General features: G+C 45.2%; 2 protein-coding genes across 2 annotated transcripts in view; both read left to right on the top strand.

The window, feature by feature from the left end:
* The first annotated feature begins 296 nt into the window (after positions 1 to 296).
* On the top strand, positions 297 to 12,700 carry LOC139364998 (uncharacterized). Its single transcript, XM_071102296.1, has 9 exons — positions 297 to 615; positions 984 to 1,116; positions 1,362 to 1,527; positions 1,784 to 1,893; positions 2,004 to 2,167; positions 2,525 to 2,544; positions 2,776 to 2,912; positions 4,510 to 4,676; positions 4,940 to 12,700. Exons 2-9 carry the CDS (start codon positions 1,004 to 1,006, stop codon positions 10,777 to 10,779), a joined length of 6,717 nt encoding a protein of 2,238 aa, XP_070958397.1. The 5' UTR covers positions 297 to 615; positions 984 to 1,003; the 3' UTR covers positions 10,780 to 12,700.
* Positions 6,149 to 24,631, top strand: part of LOC139364997 (SH3 and multiple ankyrin repeat domains protein 1-like) — a 106,114-nt gene continuing 87,631 nt past the window's right edge. The window contains exon 1 of the mRNA XM_071102295.1: positions 6,149 to 6,220. The gene's annotated coding sequence lies outside the window, so the exon portion shown is untranslated. The remainder of the gene's footprint in view (positions 6,221 to 24,631) is intronic.

Here is a 24,631-nt window from a genome sequence, read left to right as displayed (position 1 = left end):
ACCAATGTGGTAGATGGCCGAGACGGGGTCCTTTACCCATGGATTATGTCGATGTAATGGTGTTATTTTTGAGAGGGTTATACATTTGTGTAACGTGAAAGTTAAACTGAAATTTATAAATAACGACTGTCCATTCAAGCAACTGAAACCCAACCTACTATGACCAGGTACAACCAACAGTATTACTAGAACTATAGTACATCCTCTCCTTATTGACAAATGGCCTGTAAGAGATTTCGTAACTGGCGTAAAATTGACCTTGGCACTAGCCAATGAAAAACAACGGATATGGCCCTAGTTCGGTTTCACTGCAGCAGTGTTACTCGCATACCTCAGTGGTTGTTCGCCCAACTTCTGATACGAGAATAACAAACATAAAAATATATATTTCTTCCCTCGGGTCAGTCGTTTTGCTGTGGAAACTAGCTAATTTGATTACATTTGCAGCGTTGTATCAACGAGGCAACACCAAGAAATTGTGCTGTGTTTCGGCAGATCAGCTAGCTACGTAACGTTAGCTAGCTGACTCGACATCTGACATAGCCAGCTAGCGGCTAGCTAGCAACCACTACGGATACAATCTAGCTAACGGCTTTCGTTATCAAATACTCCCAGGTAATGTTATGCTAAATATATCTGCAGACTAACTTATATAAATCAATATAGCTAGTTATATTTCTCATGTTTGCTTATGCCCGAGTCAGACGCTAACTAGCTAGACTTTCAGCTTAACGCTATGTCCTGCGGTAGCTAGCTGCTAGCTATGATGCTAATTTAGACATCAAAATCAGAAGGCTAGCTAGCTAGCTGGTCAGTCTGCTAGTTTCTAAAATAACCTTATGTTTGAGCTAGAACTAGCTTATCGAAGCCGTACATAAAGGCCAACGTTAGCTTGTATGGGGATACGAGGACAACTTGACTCAGTTGTGGGTGGTTGTCAGTCGCATCGCCCTGTCCCTTGACCCCGACCCCTGTCCCTTCAGCATGCTGATGGTGGGAGGCGATGGAAGGATGCAGTAAAATGAGTGTGATGGAGCTGTGTGAGACGGATGATCTGGCCACCAGCTTGGTGCTGGACCCCTTGCTGGGGTTCAGCACCCATAAAATGAACGTCAGGTAATCTCTTTAAAACTCCTATCCATTACATATTTGACACAAGTGTGTGAAATTACAAACTTTTGACATAGATGTATGCATTGTACCATTTTTCTTGTGCTTGGTCTTGATGGTTCCTCTATGCGTCTAGTAATCAGTCTTCATCAGGCAGTTAAGGCACAACTTCAGCGTTCTTCAAAGAGAAGTGGAAAAGTTCATTCACAATTGCAAAGAACAGCACACACCTAATTCTTGTCGCCCTGCAGTCCCCCCCCAGAGGTCCGTCGTTGGGGCTACCTCAAAGAGACTCTGCTACGCTTCCAACGCACACATGACTTGCAGGCCACCTTTGAGGCCCTCACAGTGGGAGACTGGGCCTGTGACTACTTCACTGGACTGGGAACACACCGTCTGGAACTACTGAAACAGCATGTAAGTGTGTGTTTGCAGGATCAGTTAACCCTGTTATATCAGTGTGCACTAGAAGTACGTTTTTGATTGCCCCTTCCTTTCTTTAGTCAGTGTAATTTCTTTCATTTGTTCATTTACTTTTGTTGCCTCTGTCATTTTTTCTTATTAGTTTGGGCAGTTCGCTAATATGACCTATTTTCACTCTGTGGGTATTCATGATTGTGTGCATGAACATGCTTGGCTATATGCATGGTCTTGACAGCTATTATTTCTTCAGGTGTATCGCTACCTCTGTGCCTTCCTGTTGGATAGTGGTGTCCAGATTGAGTCATGTGACCGATACTCTTCAGAAACCAACGGAGCAAAGATAACCTCTACCAAGCACTGGTAAGGATCAACTTCTTTTAACAGTTGCATTCAATAGTCATGTGTAACTCTGCAGATTAGATACATCTTGTCTGTGTTTTTATATATCATGTTTAACTGTGACGCTGCAGGTTTGTAGGTGAGCGGATGGAGGTTCTGTTGGGTTGTATAGCCGAGCTGAGTCCAGCAGACAGTGCTGTTCTGAGAGCAGGGGTGAATGACTTTAGTGTGATGTACTCCACTCGTAAGCGCTGTGCACAACTCTGGCTTGGGCCTGCGGCTTTCATCAACCACGGTGAGTTTTTCAAGATTCAACCCCAGTTACTGTCTGCCACACTGTACAGGCACTGTACACACACTAAAACAGAAACCCACTGTCCATACACTATCACAGAACATACAGACAGAGCATTTGCTTATGGGATTTCTCTTAATTAGGCAATCATAACAAGTCATACATTAGATCTAGAGTGATCAAATCAAATGCACTAATCTAATCCTGTTATTTAATGTGCTCCCCTACAGCAGAGCTTCACAGGATTTGCTAATGGTCAATACTTTTATTATACAGACGCATGGCACAATTTCCAGTGTTTTTAAGTTGTTATATCTTTATTGTAACCATACGTTTGTTTCTGTTTCCTGGGTGAAGACTGCAGACCAAACTGTAAGGTAATCAACAATGTTCTATATTATTAGTCATGTTACTCTTCTATATTTTTAATCACTCTCTGTGTTTGTTTCTGTTAAGCATTGTTCCCTTTTTATAGAAGTGTTGTTATACATGATTATTGTTATTATCCTCTTCGTCTGTGTCTTTTGTTTGTACTATTATGGTTTTATTGTTTGAAGTGTTACATCCCCAGGGCTAGCGATGTCACCTTGTTTCTTCCTTCTCTCCAGTTTGTTCCTGGCGATAAGAATGGAGGCTGTGTAAAAGTGGTGAGGCCCATCGCACCTGGGGAGGAGATCACCTGTTACTATGGCGACAGCTTTTTTGGAGAAGACAATGAAATGTGTGAATGCTGCACCTGTGAGAGGTGAGAGGATTGAGACATATCTGCTCATTCTCTCAATGACCAGACAGACAGGCGTACAGACAGACAGGCGTACAGACAGACAGGCGTACGGACAGACTGGCGTACGGACAGACTGGCGTACGGACAGACTGGCGTACGGACAGACTGGCGTACGGACAGACTGGCGGACGGACTGGCGTACGGACGGACGGACTGGCGTACGGACGGACGGACTGGCGTACGGACTGGCGTACGGACGGACTGGCGTACGGACGGACGGACTGGCGTACGGACGGACGGACTGGCGTACGGACGGACTGGCGGACGGACGGACGGACGGACGGACTGGCGTACGGACGGACTGGCGTACGGACGGACTGGCGTACGGACGGACTGGCGTACGGACGGACTGGCGTACGGACGGACTGGCGTACGGACGGACTGGCGTACGGACGGACTGGCGTACGGACGGACTGGCGTACGGACGGACGGACTGGCGTACGGACTGGCGTACGGACGGACGGACGGACGGACTGGCGTACGGACGGACGGACTGGCGGACGGACGGACGGGCGGACGGACTGGCGGACGGACGGACGGACGGACGTACTGACCGACGGACGGACGGACGGACTGACCGACGGACGGACGGACGGACCGACCGACCGACGGACGGACCGACCGACGGACGGACGTACTGACCGACCGACGGACGGACGTACTGACCGACCGACGGACGGACGTACTGACCGACGGACGGACGGACGTACTGACCGACGGACGGACGGACATTTTTACTAGTCTAATGTTCATTGCTCGTGTTTCTTGGCCCAAGCAAGCCCCATCTTCTTATTGGTGTCTTAGTAGTGCTTTCTTTGCAGCAATTTGACCATGAAGGCCTGATTCACGTAGTCTCCTCTGAACAGTGGATGTTGAAATGAGTCTGTTACTTATTTGGGCTGCAATCTGAGGCTGGTAACTCTAATAAACTTATCCTCTGCAGCAGAGGTAACTCTGGGTCTTCCATTCCTGTGGCGGTCCTCATGAGAGCCAGTTTCATCACAGTGCTTGATGGTTTTTGTGACTGCACTTGAAGAAACTTTCAAAGTTCTTGACATCTTCCGCATTGACTGACCTTCATGTCCTGAAGTAATGATGGACTGTTGTTTCTCTTTGCTTATTTGAGCTGTTCTTGCAATAATATGGATTTGGTCTTTTACCAAATAAGGCTATCTTCTGTATACTACCCCTACCTTGTCACAACACAACTGATTGGCTCAAACGCCTTAAGAAGGAAAGAAATTCTACAAATTAACTTTTAACAAGGCACACCTGTTAATTGAAATGCATTCCAGGTGACTACCTCATGAAGCTGGTTGAGAGAATGCCAGGAGTGTGCAAAGCTGTCATCAAGGCAAAGAGTGGCTATTTGAAGAATCTCAAATATAAAATATATTTTTATTTAACACTTTTTTTGGCTTACTATATGATGTCTCCACTATTATTCTACAATGTAGAAAATAGTAACAAATTAAGAAAAACCCTTGAATGTGTGTCCAAACTTTTGACTGGTACTATATAATGACGTGTAATATTATACTATTTCTTTATTATTTAGAAAAGGAGAGGGTCACTTCCGACACAGAGAGAGGCAGCCTGGTTGTGATGACTTTAATGACCTGTCTGGCCAGAAGTACCGCCTCAGAGACACAGACCTTCGTCTTAACAGAGGGAAAGCACCCTGTCCTCCTACATTTCGGCCTACATTTACATTTTCAAATTCAGGTAAGTTTGTGTCTTTCGTTTCAAACGTTAAGCTAATGATGTTCATGTCTTTTAACAATGCCTGAAATTCTCATTCTATGAAGATACAAGTGGTACTACGTATTGGTCATTGAGCAATAAACTGTCTTTATTGATAAATGTATTGCAGATAAGACAGTTAGTGACAGTATGCAACTAGAATGTAATGTTAGGTGCAGTATGCATTTATTTGTTATGCTATTGATTTTGCCTGAATTTCTTAGTTCTTTGTCTTCCTGTCTTAGCTATCCCTTCAAGGAATTCATTTACCCAGCAGATGAAGAGAAATGCTCTGATGATGAGCAGGAAGACCAAAAGGTTGAAACAGGAGGGGCAAAGGAGGATATCGGGAATGAAGCAGCAACGGCTGATAATGCCATCCCTATCAGAGGTGGTGTTGAGGGACCTTCGGGTCCGAGTACGGCGCCACACGTTCAACTTCTTGTTGAGCTGCAAGGACCCCACCAGCAAAGAGAGGGCCTTGCTGCACCAGCTTGAACATGTGGAGACAAAAGACAAGTGGAGGAAGGAACAAGCTGCTCTCTGCTGTACAACCAAAGAGAATGACAAAAAAGAGAAGAGCAGCAATACTTGTGAGTTAAACCTGAAGCCTTTCACTCTTCACCCTTCCTTGTCTTCTCAACAGAATGCTGGACCAGCAGTTTGTGGACAGATACTGGGTGGAAAGCCCCTTCGAGTGGTGGAAAAAGTATCTGTCCAGACAAGGATCTCTTCCAGAACAAGGAGCATGATCAGAAACTGTCACACACGCCAGTCTGTTTCCAGAGCCAAGAAGAACAACAAAATCATTTGCAAGCGCATTGAACTCACCAAACCCATTTGCAGAAAAAGCAACAGCGCAAGTCCTCAGAAACACATGGATAGCTGTAATGGAAAAGATGCCACGCACAATGTTATCAAAGATATTCATGGAACCAATTGCATAACCATCGAAAATAACACCAGCAGCAACAACAATGATGTGGCATACATCAGCAACAGAACATACACTGGTGGAGGCGGGCCCAAAGGCAGCACGGCTCAGGATGCAGATCAGAAACCAGTGGGTCTGAAAGTGGAAATCAAAACCATTGGAGAATCGGGGACTGATGGGACACTTGTGGCGAGCAAACCCTCTGGTAAAAGAGTTGAAGTTTGCCAAAGTACTTTGGACAAAGCCAAGAAGCCTGGGAATCACCAGAAACCCATTAGTACTCCCCTTGTCACTACCACCCCTAGCACCATTTCTCTCTCTTCCCCCTCACTTGACCATGTTCCGGTAATGTCAGGACTGAAGCAAGTCACAGTTAGCTTGATAAGAGTGTCTGTGCCGGGAAGTGTAGCAGAAGAAAGGGCCTGTCCAGGATTGGAGGGGAAGGGCATTGTGAGAAGAGAGAGCAGCGTACCAGTGCAAGCAGAACAGATGGCTAGATCAGCTACACAGGGAGGAGAGGCAGACACCAGAGTGTCCAGGTCCCAGCAGAAGTCCATGGAGGAAGCAGGCAGGGAGTTGTCAGACGCTGAAGGTAAGAAAGGGGTGAGGGAAATGTATTTCAAGGCTAAGATTAACAAAGTTGATGTAGGAAGGGAACAGACTGCTGTGGTGAAGGTCGATTTATTACATGGTGAGAAAGTGGCAGGTGAAAAGGTAATTGAAATAGAAGCTGCTGCTGGTGGGGGGGAGGTTAGTGTGGCTGGGAAGGGGCATAGGGGGAGTGTAAAAGACATTGATAGAGGGGCAAAACTAAATAGTAAAAGTGTACAATCTCAAGTTGTTGGCTGTGATAAGAGGGTGCTTAGAGGGCGAAATGATGGAGAAGAACAGAGTAATGGAAAAGCAGGAGGACAAAATAGCAAAAGTTGTGACCGCATTATCAGAAAGGATGGAGGTAAGAATGAGAGGGTGTCTGAAATGGGGAGTAGTATAACTATGGACAAGAAGGGTGTTGTCATCAAACAGGTGAGGGTTCTGCTTTCTGATATTCTAAGAAAAGAGCGGGATCAGAAGGCTGGGGGCTCAGGAAGTGGGAACACAGGAAAGAAAGATCTAATTTCCTCCAATCACAAGCAAATGGAAGATGGCAGAGAGGCAAATAATGATGGAGGGAAAGAGGTTAGGGAACAAATATTATCTGATGCACAGACAAATAGTTTGCCTCATGCAACAACACAAAGTGGGATAACTTCCAAACGTGGGAAAGGAAGGGCTAATAAGATGAAACTTGAGGGTCCAGGTCAAGACTTGCATATTCACTCGCCACAAAGTAATGATGATTTAATCCCAGCGAAAGATAGGCTTTCCAAGTCTCCCCCTCCTTCTTCAGAATATCTTCAGACACACACCCAGGCCAATATTCCTCTGAAGAAACGGATGTTCCGTAATTCGGTGGAGACTGACTCTGAGCAGAGCATCAACTCTCCTGTGTCAGAGCCATCCTCCAAGGACCTCAAACCCTCCACAGAGCTGAGGCAGAATCTTACTCTGTGTTCAGGAAGAGAAACCAAAGCTATCAAAATGTTGGAGGACAGCGGTAGAGGTGGGTTGCGGTCTAATAGTGACCCTAAGTCTACTGTTTCAGAGTTTGGGGTCCAATCTCGGACACAGACCTTCAAGAGGACAGCAAAACAAAATGCAACGCCCAGAATGCTGCGTCCCAGAGTCAATCAACTGGAACAAGACCGGCCACGGAGGAGTGCAGGAAAGTATAAAAGAGGGACCCGAGACTCAGAGGTACTGGAGAATGAATCTGATGAGGACAAACACAAAGCAGGACATGGTGAAATCTCACTGGATTCTAAAAAAGAACATGTAAATGAAGGAGAGAAGAAGCCAGAATCACATACTGAGTTACTGAATTCACTCACCTCACAAACATGCAAGGACGAGAACGGGAAAGGGCAGAGCCTCAACTTCAAAATTCGTTTTAAGAGAAAGAGGGGCAAAGTGTGGGAGTTGGACAGACCTGCAGGAGGAGAGGATTTGATTATTGAAGCAGAAAAGTCTATTGAATCACAACAATTGGAGCCTTATAGGGCCATTTTAGATTCTGTGTCAATCTTAAACTTAGAAATGGAGAAGGGTGCCCAGGCAGATGGGAAGGAGACTCATGATGTACGATTTTGGAAGAGACGTAAAGTTAGACGAGACAGATTGGGGAGTTTGAAAGATAGAGGTCCCATTTTGATGAACAGGCAGAGTGAGGTTGTAGCTGTAGACTCGAAAGAGAAAAAAAAAGGACAGGGGGAGCTCAGCGAGGTAGAGATAAATGAGGTGCTAGACGAGGTTATTTATGGAGTAAAGCAACTGCCAGGAGAAAAGGGCCATACAATTTCTAGTGAGGGTATGTCTGTCGGAGTGGGGGGACTGCAATGTGACTATCAAGTCACACCAAGTCCTGTTAGAATCTGTGAAAAAGAGAAAGATATTCCATCCTTGGCTGAAGACGGAGAACAAGTGAAGGATACTTTTATTGGAGTAGAGAGTACTTTGGTTGACAGTGGGGCACTGCATGAACACAAAGTAAAGGATGAAGACCAACCCTTGCCACGGATCAAACTGCGTAGAAAAATACAGGGTGTATGGGAGGTGGACAGCCAGGTGTTGGAGCAGATTGAAGCAGAGTCTGTAAAAGAGAAGAAGGAAATGACATGCGTTAAGCCAAAAGAAGAGTGCCCTTCTCAACCTCCCACCTGCCAGAAACTCAACAGTGCAATCAAGTGCAACACTTTAAAAGATTCCTCTGCTGTTCTTCTGAAAAAAGAACCTCCCCCCCTCACTTTATCTCTCTCACCCTTGACCCTTAACTCACCCCAACCTGTGGGTTCTGATGTGATGGCCTATGCTCCTGAAACAATGAATGATAGGGCCATGCCAAAAATCACTAATAGGGGAGGAAGGGGAAGGGGAAGGGGAAAAAACAGAACAGAGACTGCTCGTAAGGTTGCAACTGGAGAGATGGGAACTTCTTGTCTTAGTCATAACCTGCTACAGATAGACAACAGTCTTTCTAAACTCTCAGAAGGGTTATGTCAGTCACAATCCTTAGAAAAAAACATACCTTCTGATTACACTGCTTCCACCTCAAAGATTCCATCCCAGTCTCAGTCTCCACCGTTCAGTTTTCCAGAAAGGATGCTTTCCACAGAATCCAGCTTTGCTAATTGCTGTGAAGATCTCCTCGACTTCCAATGTCTCAATCTTGAAGGGTTCTATCATCCACAGAACATCCTCCAAACCTCTCCAATAGACCTCTGTCCAATGGATCCACCCAGCGGGCCCTTTAGTAGTCCCCTCTCTCATAGCCCCTCGGATGCTTGGAACCCAGAAACCCCATATCTTGGTCCTCCAAGCCCAGGAAGTATCTTCAATGCAGAGGATCAGCAATTTCTTAATGGTCTTGTGTGCTCCAAAAATGAGTCTCTCCCTTTGGATTGTGGAGTTAAGGATACTTCCAAAGACCGAGGACAGCTCAATGCAAATTTTTGTTTTACACCCCTGAGCAGCGCTGAGGGGACTTTCATGGATCGTTTTTTGATGAAAAATCCTGGGATGAAATTGTCAAAAGAAGATTCTAAGACACAGGCCTTATCTTCAGCAGCCAAAACCCACTACTATCAGAAAGAATCATTCATGTTTAATACAAATACTCCATCCATCGGTTCCCATTCCCACAATACCCCAGTCAATGTTCACCATCAGAGCACCAATGGTACTAAGGCTAGTTCTGCTCATTCCAACTTTTCTAAGGTCCAGCCTCAAGTCAAAACTCCGGGTCCCTTCCACCTGATGAGCTCTTCCAACAAATCTCAATCATTTTCCACCTCTCAGCCAGTGCCAAGTTCCTTCAAAACTGGGCCCCAGAATTACTCTGTCAAGTCTGTCCATTCACCTCAAGTGGTTTCTAACAAGTTTAGCTCACAATTAAATCCTAATGTAGGAGATGCTTTTCGCAACACGTATGACAAAAGCTCCAGTGTGATCCAGAGTGTGCTTAAGTTTCAAGGAGGGAAACCAAGTCAGAATTTGAATAGTGCCCCTTCTAAAGTTAATATTGTCGCTGGCAACCCTAAAATTGCGGCCAAACCTCATATTGCCAAATCTAGGTACAGTGACACTGACAAGGTCCACCAGAGTAACAAATGTTCAGGTTTTAGCACTGGCGGCCATAAAGGTAGCATGCACAGTTATAGCATCATTTCAGGAAAAGATCCAGTTCGTCTAAATGCATCAAACTACCCCATCAAGTCAAATCTTCCCAATGACAAAGTCCATCCAGATTATTTCCAGACATCCAGTAAAAGTACGACAGCTTTGGAGAAGCCGCCCTCTGACAAACCTCAATACACTGAAACCAGCTTTGGCAGCAAAAACTTCTCCACTCTCCCAAGGCCTTTCTTTTTCCCCAGCCAAGCACCTCAGAGTTATGGGTCTCCTCATGGCAAACGTTTGAATCAGGACAAGCCCTGTGGTGCTGTGCACTCCCAGAACCCTCACTCTTCCTATGCCACATCGGCGTCACCTGACAAACTGTGTTACGATTCCTCAGACTTGACCTTTTCCACCTCGCTCTCTCCCTCTATGTCTCAGCACAATAGCCCCCAAGTAGCACACAGCTCTCCCTCTGGATCACAGACACCAGCAAACAAACAGCAGCCCCCCTCCTCCTCCTTCTCCTACTCTTATGGTCACCAAGGTCCACCTTATGTGGTCAACTTTACTGGTGACCACTCAGTCACCATGGGCCTGGGAGATTACCCAGGGTCACCGCCCACCAACTATACGTACCGCTGCCTCATGGAGCCTTCGGGCACCCAGGGGAGGCTGGTTCTGGAGCCATGTGGACCCCAACTCTCACACTCACCATCTTTCTCTGTGGGGGGCTTTTCAGGGCTTAAAGGCCAGGATGACCACTGCAAGAGGGACACACAACCGCAGTGCCAGCCCATAGACCACCCACCAACATCCCACCATGCTCCCACATCCTCCCACTCCTTGAGTACCCCGGTCTCAGACCGTAAGCCCAAAAGACTGAGGCTAGTGGTTACTGATGGGCTAGTGGATCTGGACCTCCAGTATACAGACTGATTTATACCTGTTCTTCTCATCTGACTTTGATGCAGCTTGTAATATATCAACATTATTGTACAGAATTGTTCATGAGGAGCATATCTCTGCCCTGATGTTTTTTTAAACAGAAATGTACACAGTCTACCTATCATTATGTTTGTTTAATGGTTACTGGTGTTTGTTCTAATCCCTCTCTTGGATACTGTTATGATATGAATGTCTCAGAGAAGGTTTTATTGACATCTGTGTGAATCGAGTAATGCTTATGCTTAACAGTTTTACTTCTATTTATTTTGTGAATACAACCATCTTATGTGTCTGTTCAGTGATTTGCAAGAGGAAAATATGTAGTGAATAGATCTCCATAATGCTTTTCTGGCATGACGTCCTTTCATAGTCTGTCATAGCAGAGGTTAGCCTCAAGGTGGGCACATTGAACCCTCTAGTTAGTAGTATGTGGAGGCCTTCTTATTGTACTGTAACATAGTTGAATGGGTTGTTCTCTGAAGTTGACATGTCAGGAAGATAGGCCTACACAAACCGTTTGCACATTCTACAACATGATTACTTTGACATAAAAATATGTTTTTAAGTTTTAAAACAAGTGTGTCTCTATCATGTTTCTGTGATTTTGGGCAGTAGGGCTTTGATTCCAGTCGGTTTAAGTACTGTCTACGAGCTCTAAAATGTACAGTTTTATTGGATCTGCTCTCTGTTTCTCTAAGTACATAGACTTGCAAGTGTGTGTGGGAGTGTGGAGGAATTTTAGGTACCATGCTTTTCTGTACATGGTATGTTTGTGCACTGCCTTGCCAATTTGAGTGAAGATTAGCAGTCAATGGTGCATTAAGAAATGCACAGTGCATCAACAGTGTGTGTACTGTAGAATGACTTCCAGGCCTGTAAATTCCAGGACAACTCCACTGAGGGGTGGCGTGCATGACATGAACTGCAGCTCTGCAGCTGCTGTCCAGAGCACCCACAGTATACGAGGGAGGGAGACCGGGTGGGTGGGAGACTGACTGCAATGTTTTCTGCAGAATGAGGTTTTTTCTTTGGTCTGGTGAAGGTCAAGGGGTAGATGATACTGTATTAGTGTGGCAACTTGGACTAAGTGGGTACATTTTGTGTTCCCTCCCTTCTTTCCCCTCTGTATCCACACTGAGAATACTTGGTGCTTATGGCATTATTATGAAGCAACTTCAAAGCAATCTGTTGTGAGTTAGAACAAGGACAGTGACTTGTTACTTGATAATCTTGCTTTTAGTCTTGTCTCGCTCATTACTTAATTGGATCACACTGGTTAGGCTAGTTGTGTAGATGGTGATCACAATGAAATGTTATCTGAGAAATGTGTAGTCAGCCACGTGGTTGCATGTATTATTTTTACATCCATGAATGAGATTCACATTTTTGAAATGGACGTTGCTCTTACACATTTGTAATGTCATTTGAGCATTCCACTTTCGTCATCTAGACATCGTTCCAGTAGCAATCCAACGGAGGTACTACATCATCTTATGTAAAACCATGAAGCAGTCATGTCTGTCTGTATTATTATTATTATTATTATTATTATTATTATTGAAAATGGTGCTTTATTGTAATTTAATATTTTACATATAATATTGATTGTTCCAGATAAGAAAGGTTTGTTTATATTACATGATAGAACATATTGTTTATTTACTTTTTAAAAAATCTAACATTTCATTTATGGTTCCCCAACGTTTCCCCTGGACCAAGATTTAGAGTTGATTCAGGTGGTGATATATAATCAGCCTTCTGAAGAGGTAAACATTCTAATGGTCTGCTGTAGAATTGTAAAATGTAAATCATTAAAGAAAAATGCATTCTTTTTTTGAATTAATCTTTGGATGTGTCTTCACAATTTATTTGTGGTATGACGTATTTATTGGTTCAACAAACCCCCTTGTGTCGTCTCGCATGAAACTGTATTATGAACCATGATTCATTTATAGATTTGTGGATCGTCTGAAGCATGCTATTTTGAACTTGTAATGTTAGCTTACAGTGCCTAGCTAGTTAATAATTTTGCTTAATTAAATACAGTAATTATATTATTTGACTGAATTTGTTTGGTTGCAACCATCATTGTAGTCCACAGAAAATGCTGTAACCTCAATATTGACTTATTTGTTCATTCAGCCATTTTGTTATACTGTAGTTTATGACAATACCAAACTTCTAACAGTGTATATGTTTAGGGTGGAAAAACAATATGCTGGTTTGATTGTAGGTTTGATTGAAAGCTTCCTTCAGGCAACTACTTCCTTATTTACTCAACATATTTACACAAGCCTTCATATTCCTTTCTTGACTGGATGTGTGTCCCTCTCCAGTCTGTAATGTCTTTCTCTCTATCCATACAGTATATGACTGTCATTTACGTCTTGTCACTAAGCCTCTTCCTGTCTGTTTCCTGTCTTCTCCATCACTCAGTTTTCAGTCTTGTTTCTAGCAGCATCTACTTCCCATTGGTATGTTTAGTGCTTCAGATCCTGTGACCCACTTTGCTTGTCTCAGTGGAAAGTGAGGGGTTAAATGTGATGCCAAGTGGAACAGCTTTTCCATAATGAGGACAAGCAGAGCAGAGAAGCAGGCAGCAGAGAGGTGTGAGAGTGTGCTAAGAGACTGGATCCTTTGAGGTGTTTCACCAACCACTGAATGATCCTACAGCCCTTAGTATCAATGCTAACACCTGCTGACACCTACATGTACATCAAATCAGTGATATCAATGCTAGTACCTGCTGACACCTACATGTACATCAAATCAGTGATATCAATGCTAGAAAATGGTACTAATCCACACCATGCACCATCAGCTTCTCCTACACACAGCCTAGTGCATATATGTTCAAAATAGCCACACACTGCGAAGGATTCCTTTACTGGCTCAGGGAACTCAAACTGGCCATCTTTAACAACAGTGATGTACCTTTTTCAATGATTCTATAACGCCTCACCCACTCTTCCTCCTATTCTTCTGTACGTCACAATTCCACTCAACTCTTAAATATACACTACATGACCATAAGTATGTGGACACCTGCTCGTCGAACATCTCATTCCAAAATCATGGGCATTAATATGGAGTTGGTCCCCCCTTTGCTGCTATGACAGCCCCCACTCTTCTGGGAACACTTTCCACTAGACGTTGGAACATTGCTGCGGGGACTTGCTTCCGTTCAGCCATGAGCATTAGTGAGGTTGGACACTGATGTTGGCGTTTCAATTCATCCCATAGGTGTTTGATGGAGTTGAGGTCAGGGCTCTGTGCAGGCCAGTCAAGTTCTTCCACACTGATCTCGACAAACCATTTCTGTATGGACCTCGCTTTGTGCACGTGGGCATTGTCATGCTGAAACAGGAAAGGGCCTTCCCCAAACTGTTGCCACAAAGTTGGAAGCATAGAATCATCTAGAATGTCATTGTAGGCTGTAGCGTTAACATTTCCCTTTACTGGAACTAAGGGGCCTAGCACAAACCATGAGAAACAGCCCCAGACCATTATTCCTCATTTACAGTTGGCACTGTGCATTGGGACAGGTTGCGTTCTCCTGGCATCCGCTAAACCCAGCTTCGTCCGTCGGACTGCCAGATGGTGAGACGTGAATCATCACTCCAGAGAACGCTTTTCTACTGCTCCAGAGTCCAATGGCGGTGAGCTTTATGCCACTCCAGCCAACTCTTGGCATTGCGCATGGTGATCTTAGGCTTGTGTGCGGCTGCTTGGCCATGGAAACCCATTTCATGAAGCTCCCGACAAACAGTTGTTGTGCTGATGTTGCTTCCAGAGGCAGTTTGGAACTTGGTAGTGAGTGTTGCAACTGAGAACAGACGATTTTTAAGCACATCGCGCTTAGGCTTGTGTGGCCTACCACTTCGCACCTGAGCCGTTTTGCTCCTAGACGTTGCTACTTCACAATAACAGCACTTATGGGGCAGCTCTGACTTGTTGGAAAGGTGGCATCCTATGACGGTGCCACATTGAAAGTCACTGAGCTCTTCAGCAAGGCCATTCTTCTGTCAATGTTTGTTTATGGAGATTGCATGGCTGTGTGCTCTATTTTCGGCAACGGGTATGGCTGAAATTGCCAAATCCAGTCATTTGAAGGGGGGTCGGCATACTTTTGTATTTATAGTGTATGTAGCAGCATTAGCTCCTCTGCCCCCATGTTTAACACCCTCTGGTGATTACAGGCTGTCAGAGGGGCAGAGAGTAGCTGTAGCCATGTGTAGTGTAGTGGTGTAGTCTTAGAGATGGCTGAGACGGACTGAGTGGACTTGGTGTTGGAGTCTAGAGGAGACCAGCGGTAGGAGTACAGCTCAGTCACTCTGCCAGTGGAGCTGAGAGACAGAGAGAGAACACCCCCATTTGTAACCCTGAAAAAATGAGCTCAGCTGGAGAGGAGAGAGAGAGAAAAGAGAGATGGAGGAGAGAAGAGCAGACAGAGAAAGAGCTGGATTTCGAGAGCAGGGCAGAGATGGAGGAGAGGAGAGAGAAAGCAGAGGACTTAGAGGGGGCTTAGAAGGAGGTTGTGTAGCAGGACATTATTTCCCAGGTGACTGGAGGCTGATGCTCCAAATGAGTGTCCAGTGCTGGTGGTGTCAGGGCATTAGTGTAAATTATGGCTTGGACAAATGTGGAGGAGAGAGAGAGGACTGAATAAATATGTCAGCTCCACGGCCAGGGATATGGCTTTTATCGTTATTATGAACATCTTTCTTTCTGACAGTTCCTGTTAGTAGTTTAATGTCAGGCTCTTTGCTCTTAGAGCTTGGTGTTTCAACTATTTTGTTAGATTGAGTTAATTGATATAACGGTAGCTCCAAACGTTTTGGAACACTGACAATTATTTTGTTGTTTTGGATCTGTACTCCAGCACTTTGGAGTCGAAATGATGCAATGACTATGATGTTGAAGTGCAGACTGTCAGCTTTAATTTTAGGGTATTTTCATGCATATCGGGTGAACCGTTAAGAAATTACAACACTTTTTGTAAATAGTCCCCTCATTTTAGAGGACCAAAAGTTTTGGGACAAATTCACTTATGTGTATTAAAGTAGTCAAAAGTGTAGTATTTGGTCCAATATATAAGTTACAGTGGCATAAATATCATACCTCCCCCACAAAAATGCTAATTACTTGGGGTAGGATATTTGTGTGTCTGTAACTTTCTCACTCATAATTATTCACGATTAATTCAGGGCTATCCATAACCATGGTAGCATCCACATTAATGTAGAAGTGTTTAGAAACATATTCTATTCTTATTTACAATAAAAGTGACTCAAAAATGAGTTATTTATTATTAATTCCTTTTGGGCACAAAATAATCAGAAACAACCCAAACAAACAGCAAATGTATCCAACAAGTTTGTAGCGTCAAATACTTAACTTTTGACTACTTTAATACACATATAAGTGCATTTGTCCCAATACATTTGGTCCCCTAAAGTGGGGGGACTATGTAAAAAAAAAAAAGTGTCGTAATTTCTAAACAAAAATGATGAAAATACCCTCATATTAAAACTTACAGTCTGTACTTTAACCTCATAGTCTTTAAACTCACTGTTAGGGTTGCACATTTTGGGGAATATTCAGAGGTGGAAACTTTCCGTGGGAATTAACGGGAATATATGCAAATTAATATTAATATCATAAAATGTAGATAATTAATTGCAATAATTGCAAATGATTAAATCCTTCCAATAGAAATTTTAAAAAACAATTTAGTTTAATTAAATTAGTTAAATTAGTTGACTCTTCACATGGGAAGATTTCACTGAACAACAAAAGAAATGGAATATTGAATGATCCCCAATGATCCATCGCATCTCCCAAAAGCTTTTTCAACATACATCTGTAAAATGATAGTCTAGAAACTAAAGCATTGGTTGTCTTCCTCTCATGCTTCCATGTCTTCTCCCTGGACCTCCTCAATGTCCACCTCTTGAACATCAGACTCCAGGGCCTCATCTTTACCGTCACTTTCCAACCTGTTTGAGGATGGCTCGTTGTCAGGCTCAATGGCTCAGATGGCCACCAATCTTTCAACCCTTGTATTGGTCAACCTGTTGCGTGCTTTGCTATGTGTTCCCAAACAAGGACCAGTTGTGCTCTGAGGCGGCTGATGTTGGTGGGATTTGGAGGATGATGGAGGCAACAGGGGAAAGAGCCTCAGATCCACAAAGTCCCTTCCACCAGGTGGCTGATGATATATGTTTCAACTGTTCTGCCTTCGGCTATGGAACCTGACCTGTTCACCGGACGTGCTACCTGTCCCAGACCTGCTGTTTTCAGCTCTCTAGAGACAGCAGGAGCGGTAGAGATACTCTGAATGATCGGCTATGAAAAGCCAACTGACATTTACCCCTGCGGTGCTGACCTGTTGCACCCTTGACAACCACTGTGATTATTATTATTTGACCATGCTGGTCATCTATGAACATTTGAACATCTTGTCCATGTTCTGTTATAATCTCTACCCGGCACAGCCAGAAGAGGACTGGCCAGCCCTCATAGCCTGGTTCCTCTCTAGGTTTCTTCCTATGTTCTGGCCTTTCTAGGGAGTTTTTCCTAGCCACCGTGCTTCTACACCTGCATTGCTTGCTGTTTGGGGTTTTAGACTGGGTTTCTGTACAGCACTTTGTGACATCAGCTGATGTAAGAAGGGCTTTATAAATAGATTTGATTGATTGATTGATTGTTGGTACGACTGCTATATTGCATCTCTTTATTTATCAACTTTATTTAACCAGGTAAGCTAGTTGAGAACAAGTTCTCATTTACAACTGCGACCTGGCCAAGATAAAGCGAAGCAGTGCGACAGAAACAACAACACAGAGTTACACATGGAATAAACAAGCGTACAGTCAATAACACAATATAAAAAAAGAAAGTCTATATACAGTGTGTGCAAATGGCATGAGGAGGTAAGGCAATAAATAGGCCATAGTAGCAAAGTAATTACAATTTAGCAGATTAACACTGGAGTGATAGATAAGCAGATGATGATGAGCAGATGGTGGTGTGTAAGTAGTGATACTAGTGTGCAAAAGAGCAGCAAAGTAAATAAAAACAATATGGGGATGAGGTAGGTAGATTGGGTGGGCTATTTACAGATGGACTATGTACAGCTGCAGCGATCGGTTAGCTGCTCAGATAGCTGATGTTTAAAGTTAGTAAGGGAAATGTAAGTCTCCAGCTTCAGCGATTTTTGCATTGTCTCAGACATGGTGGCATTGTCTCCCTCAATCCGTGCAATGGCTACGGCTATAGGTTTTAGGAGTTTCAGGCTGCTTACCATTCTCTCCCAAAATACATCATCCAGGAGGATTCTCTTGATGGGGCTGTTCATATTGGCAGACTGTGATATGGCCATTTCTTGGAGAGACTCCTTCCCCTCCAGGAGACAAACATGATGACAACACCACCCCAATGGGTGTTGCTGGGCAGCTTCAATGTGGTGCTCTTATTCTTCTCACTTTGCTTGGTGAGGTAGATTGCTGCTATAAGTTGATGACCCTTCACATACCTAACCATTTCCTTGGCTCTCTTGTAATATTGTTTTCAGGACCATGATGTCCTTGAAGAGCAGATTCAATGCATGAGCAGCACAGCCAATGGGTGTGATGTGAGGGTAGGACTCCTCCACTTTAGACCAAGCAGCCTTCATGTTCGCAGAATTGTCTGTCACCAGTGCAAATACCTTCTGTGGTCCAAGGTCATTAATGACTGCCTTCAGCTCATCTGCAATGTAGAGACTGGTGTGTATGTTGTCCCTTGTGTATGTGCTCTTGTAGAAAACTGGTTGAGGGGTTGAGATGATGTAGTTAATTATTTCTTGCCCACGAACATTCGACCAACCATCAGAGATGATTGCAATACAGTCTGCTTTCTCTAGAACATTCAGAAATCTCTACACGTTGCCTGTGAGCATCAGAGGTGAACCAGTTGCATACATAGCTCGAGCAAGACATTCATCAGCATTTCTCTGACTACGTTCCTTCATTGAGTCAAAAAAACTTCTGATTCCAGGAGGACCATGAGCTGTTGCTATCGATAAGGTGTCTGATTCATCATTTTCACCTTGAATAGAAGTAGAGGGACTTTTGTCAGAGATTGCTTGTTGTAAGTGGTGAGGGAACTTTATGCACTTGGCCAGATGATTCTGCATCTTTGTTGGATTCTTTACATATGATTTGGCACATTATTTGCAAATGTACACAGCTTTTCCTGCAGTGAAATGTCTCCACACATCAGATAATGCCCGTGGCATTTTCCTTTAAAGATTTGAAAAATATATATATATACAATTCCATGTACAGATAAATAGTTAAGAAGTTAGATTAAACAACTCCTTTGTAAGATACATGTTTTAAAATGAAACATGTATAGAAACAGGTGAATTAACACTCCTCGGTTAGCAGGCTTAAGCAAGCTAAAACCCACACGGTAGCAAAAACTAACTAGCAAAAATTGTTATCAAGTTAGAAATTATTTAAACACACTTTGCTGTAGGCTACTATTTACGAGTTTACAAAAAATCATGAATGTCATATAAAATATATTCACCCCACCCAGTATTATCATCAAAACTTGATGACCAGAAAGCATGTAGTCCTTGGCTCAGACAGTGTAGTAGTGTGGGCTCAATAGCATCTCATAAGTGTGCAAGATCTTGAGAATCAGCTGTACCTGTGATGGAAGAATGCACTGTGCGTGCAGAGGGTTGCAATTCCATTGAACTGGGGATAGTTTAACCAAAATATGCCACAAGACCTTGAATTGCCTTATGTGTATCACACAAAAAAGGTTCACTGTTATAAGCTAACTTTTTTGATGAATTTAAGCTAAATTCCCATGCTTGACTTCCCATGGAAATTTCCCGGAAAGTTTCTGACCCTTTGCAAAGCTACTCATTGTATACAAAATTCAGCTAACCACACACAGACTCTCACAGATAGACACAGACAGGGGCTGCGTTTGGACAGGCAGCCTAATTCTGATATTTTTTTCCACTAATTGGTCTTTTGATCAATCTGATCAGCTCTGAAATTTATCAAATGTGAAAAGATCTGATGGGATTGACCAATTAGTGGAAAAAAGATCAGAATTGGTCTGCCTGTGTAAACACACAGACTCACCCAATCACGCAGGGGGAAAGCAAATTATTCAACGGCAGTGCGCACACACACAAATCAATGCAATCTCAATTTAGTGACAATGATGATGGATCACATTTACATTGTGCTTGATATTGTATGAGGTAACTCGCTAGAGTGCAGGGTGGACTTTTCCCACAGGGCAAAGGCTGTGGCTGTTGGAAGGCTCTCTCTCCACCCTACTGTTACTTCTCCCCACACACACATACAGTCTCTCCACCCACTGTTACCCCTCCCCACACAGACATATACAGTCTCTCCCCACTGTTACCCCTCCCCACACAGACATATACAGCCTTTACCCACTGTTACTCCTCCCCACACACATATACAGTCTCTCCCCACTGTTACCCCTCCCCCCACACACACATACAGTCTCTCCACCCACTGTTACCCCTCCCCACACAGACATATACAGTCTCTCCCCCACTGTTACCCCTCCCCACACACATATACAGTCTCTCCCCACTGTTACCCCTCCCCACACACATATACAGTCTCTCCCCCACTGTTACCCCTCCCCACACACACATATAGAGTCTCTCCCCCACTGTTACCCCCCCCCATACACACATACAGTCTCTCCCCACTGTTACCCCTCCCCACACACACATACAGTCTCTCCCCACTGTTACCCCTCCCCACACAGACATATACAGTCTCTCCCCACTGTTACCCCTCCCCGCACAGACATATACAGCCTTTACCCACTGTTACTCCTCCCCACACACATATACAGTCTCTCCCCACTGTTACCCCTCCCCACACACACACATACAGTCTCTCCCCACTGTTACCCCTCCCCACACACACATACAGTCTCTCCCCACTGTTACTTCTCCCCACACACACACATACAGTCTCTCCCCACTGTTACTTCTCCCCACACACACACATACAGTCTCTCCCCACTGTTACTTCTCCCCACACACATATACAGTCTCTCCCCACTGTTACCCCTCCCCACACACATATACAGTCTCTCCCCACTGTTACTTCTCCCCACACACACATATACAGTCTCTCCCCACTGTTACCCCTCCCCACACACACACATACAGTCTCTCCCCACTGTTACTTCTCCCCACACAGACATATACAGTCTCTCCCCACTGTTACTTCTCCCCACACACACACATACAGTCTCTCCCCACTGTTACCCCTCCCCACACACATATACAGTCTCTCCCTACTGTTACTTCTCCCCACACACACATATGCAGTCTCTCCCCACTGTTACCCCTCCCCACACACATATACAGTCTCTCCCCACTGTTACCCCTCCCCACACAGACATATACAGTCTCTCCCCACTGTTACTTCTCCCCACACACACACATACAGTCTCTCCCCACTGTTACCCCTCCCCACACACACATACAGTCTCTCCCCCACTGTTACTTCTCCCCACACACATATACAGTCTCTCCCCACTGTTACCCCTCCCCACACACACACATACAATCTCTCCCCACTGTTACTTCTCCCCACACACACACATACAGTCTCTCCCCACTGTTACCCCTCCCCACACACATATACAGTCTCTCCCTACTGTTACTTCTCCCCACACACACATATACAGTCTCTCCCCACTGTTACCCCTCCCCACACACATATACAGTCTCTCCCCACTGTTACCCCTCCCCACACAGACATATACAGTCTCTCCCCACTGTTACTTCTCCCCACACACACACATACAGTCTCTCCCCACTGTTACCCCTCCCCACACACACATACAGTCTCTCCCCCACTGTTACTTCTCCCCACACACATATACAGTCTCTCCCCACTGTTACCCCTCCCCACACACACACATACAATCTCTCCCCACTGTTACCCCTCCCCACACACACACATACAGTCTCTCCCCCACTGTTACCCCTCCCCCCACACACACATACAGTCTCTCCCCCACTGTTACCCCTCCCCACACACACACATACAGTCTCTCCCCACTGTTACCCCTCCCCACACACACATATACAGTCTCTCCCCCACTGTTACCCCTCCCCACACACACATATACAGTCTCTCCCCCACTGTTACCCCTCCCCACACACACATACAGTCTCTCCCCCACTGTTACCCCTCCCCACACACACATACAGTCTCTCCCCACTGTTACCCCTCCCCACACACACATATACAGTCTCTCCCCCACTGTTACCCCTCCCCACACACACATACAGTCTCTCCCCCACTGTCTCTGTGTATGGAAATCATTGTATTTGTGTTATTGATATTGTGTGACGTGTTAATTTGACAGTTTGGGTCTGTTTCCCTGTGAAGTCTGTGGTGTTGGGTGGTTCCCACTGTCTGTGTTCTGTAGTGTCTTCAGTTCTGTTGATTTTTAAAATGTATTCCCAGCTTAGAGTGAAGAACTCTTCAAAACATCAAAGAGAGGGAGAGAGAGGGAGGGGTGTGCCCTGTATCTGGGTGCTGGTGTAGGAGAGAGAGAGGGAGGGGTGTGCCCTGTATCTGGGTGCTGGTGTAGGAGAGAGAGAGGGAGGGGTGTGCCCTGTATCTGGGTGCTGGTGTAGGAGAGAGAGAGGGAGGGGTGTGCCCTGTATCTGGGTGCTGGTGTAGGAGAGAGAGAGGGAGGGGTGTGCCCTGTATCTGGGTGCTGGTGTAGGCGAGAGAGGGAGGGGTGTGCCCTGTATCTGGGTGCTGGTGTAGGCGAGAGAGGGAGGGGTGTGCCCTGTATCTGGGTGCTGGTGTAGGAGAGAGAGAGAGGGAGGGGTGTGCCCTGTATCTGGGTGCTGGTGTAGGCGAGAGAGGGAGACTGGGAGGAGAGGATGAGAGGGAGGGGTGTGCCCTGTATCTGGGTGCTGGTGTAGGCGAGAGAGGGAGACTGGGAGGAGAGGATGAGGGGGAGGGGCGAGAGCGCTAGAAAGCGAGAGAGACACAGGTATGGGAGGGGGATAGAGGGAAATAAACCAACCAGATGAAAGTGAGAGAGAGATTGGGCTGTTTGAACGTGCCAGAGGGGAAGAGAGAGAGGGAGAGGGACATTTTCAGGACTGAGGAAATAGAAGTGTTACTACTGAGTTGTGCTGCCTGGCGCTAGAAGACCGACATGGAGAATATGCATCGCCCCACAGCACACACAGACACCGGACACCACGTAAAATGTGATTTTCAAAGGCCTCACTATCAGCGGTGATTTTTCCACTTCTCCCATTCCTTTTTTAATGTTTATTTTGCGCTGCCTCCTCTCTCCTTATTTCTGTGTGTGGATCCCCCCTCCCTCCCTCCACCACTTCTGTCACTCTCTCCATTTCCAAAGGAGGGATCTGTGAATCAAGTGCAACAGAAGAAGAACAGTAAGTGAAGCGCTTTTTCTGCATCCGAGGGAGACAGAGAGAGGTGCATGGGGGAATATGGCAAGGCAAGCAGACGAGAGCAGGGATTGTCTCAGGAAAGAATGGAGAGGGTTAGAGGGAGTTGCGGTTGCGGGTTGTTTATTCAAGTTACAGCGTTGATGTAAATGTGTCTAATTCATTGGTCACGTGGGTTGACGGAGAGTCACATCAATACTGTGGCTGTAGAGGAAGATACACAGGCAAATACCGTGCAGAGAGAAGATAAATGACAGAACAAGATGACAGAGAGATAAAGGAGGTGGTGAGAAGTCAGAAGACATAAGGGAGAGTTGGGCAACATTGACATTTTGGCAGCAGAATACTCTCTGATAGCAGGACATATATCACACATTCTCAGATGGAAAAAGGGACGGAAAGAGAAAGTGGGACCTTTTCTAGATGTAGTTCAGTGAAGGACACAAAGGTAGGATTGGCTTGAGATGGCAATTTGTGTAGGCAGTCCCACTGGAAGTGGTGTTCAGTACAAGGCATCAGCGAGGTGTTATTTACACACCCACCCACATCCATTGGCATGCATTAGTCTACTGAAGGCTGTTGTACCCATGCAGGGATGGACTGCTGCACAGTCAAGGCAGCTGGTGAATGTGATTGGTACTCACTTCAGAAGACACAACCATTTGAAACCACGTAGTCAATCACACAGTGGCAGTCATGATGTCATGATGCCAGGGGAACACTGCATGGGTAGAACTACCACGTATGATCTGCCACACAGAGACACCTGTCCATGTATTCCAACATGCATGTAGACATTTAGATACATCCATACATCTATATGCACATACACGGTTGTGCACTTTGCTGTGCATCCAATAGCGTATGCACCTGTGACTTCAAACACTTATATATCCACATCTACTTTCATTTGAATGAACTTCCACATGTGCCTGCATACACACATACAGTCTCTCCCCACTGTTACTTCTCCCCACACACACATACAGTCTCTCCCCACTGTTACCCCTCCCCACACACACATATACAGTCTCTCCCCCACTGTTACCCCTCCCCACACACACATACAGTCTCTCCCCACTGTTACCCCTCCCCACACACACATACAGTCTCTCCCCCACTGTTACCCCTCCCCACACAGACATATACAGTCTCTCCCAACTGTTACCCCTCCCCACACACACATACAGTCTCTCCCCACTGTTACCCCTCCCCACACACACATACAGTCTCTCCCCCACTGTTACCCCTCCCCACACACACATATACAGTCTCTCCCCCACTGTTACCCCTCCCCACACACACATACAGTCTCTCCCCACTGTTACCCCT

Source organism: Oncorhynchus clarkii, chromosome 13 (assembly GCF_045791955.1).
Source record: "Oncorhynchus clarkii lewisi isolate Uvic-CL-2024 chromosome 13, UVic_Ocla_1.0, whole genome shotgun sequence".
In the NCBI taxonomy this organism is placed as follows: domain Eukaryota; kingdom Metazoa; phylum Chordata; class Actinopteri; order Salmoniformes; family Salmonidae; genus Oncorhynchus; species Oncorhynchus clarkii.
Note: the sequence above shows the minus strand (reverse complement) of the source record. Positions and strands in the feature narration are given on the sequence as shown.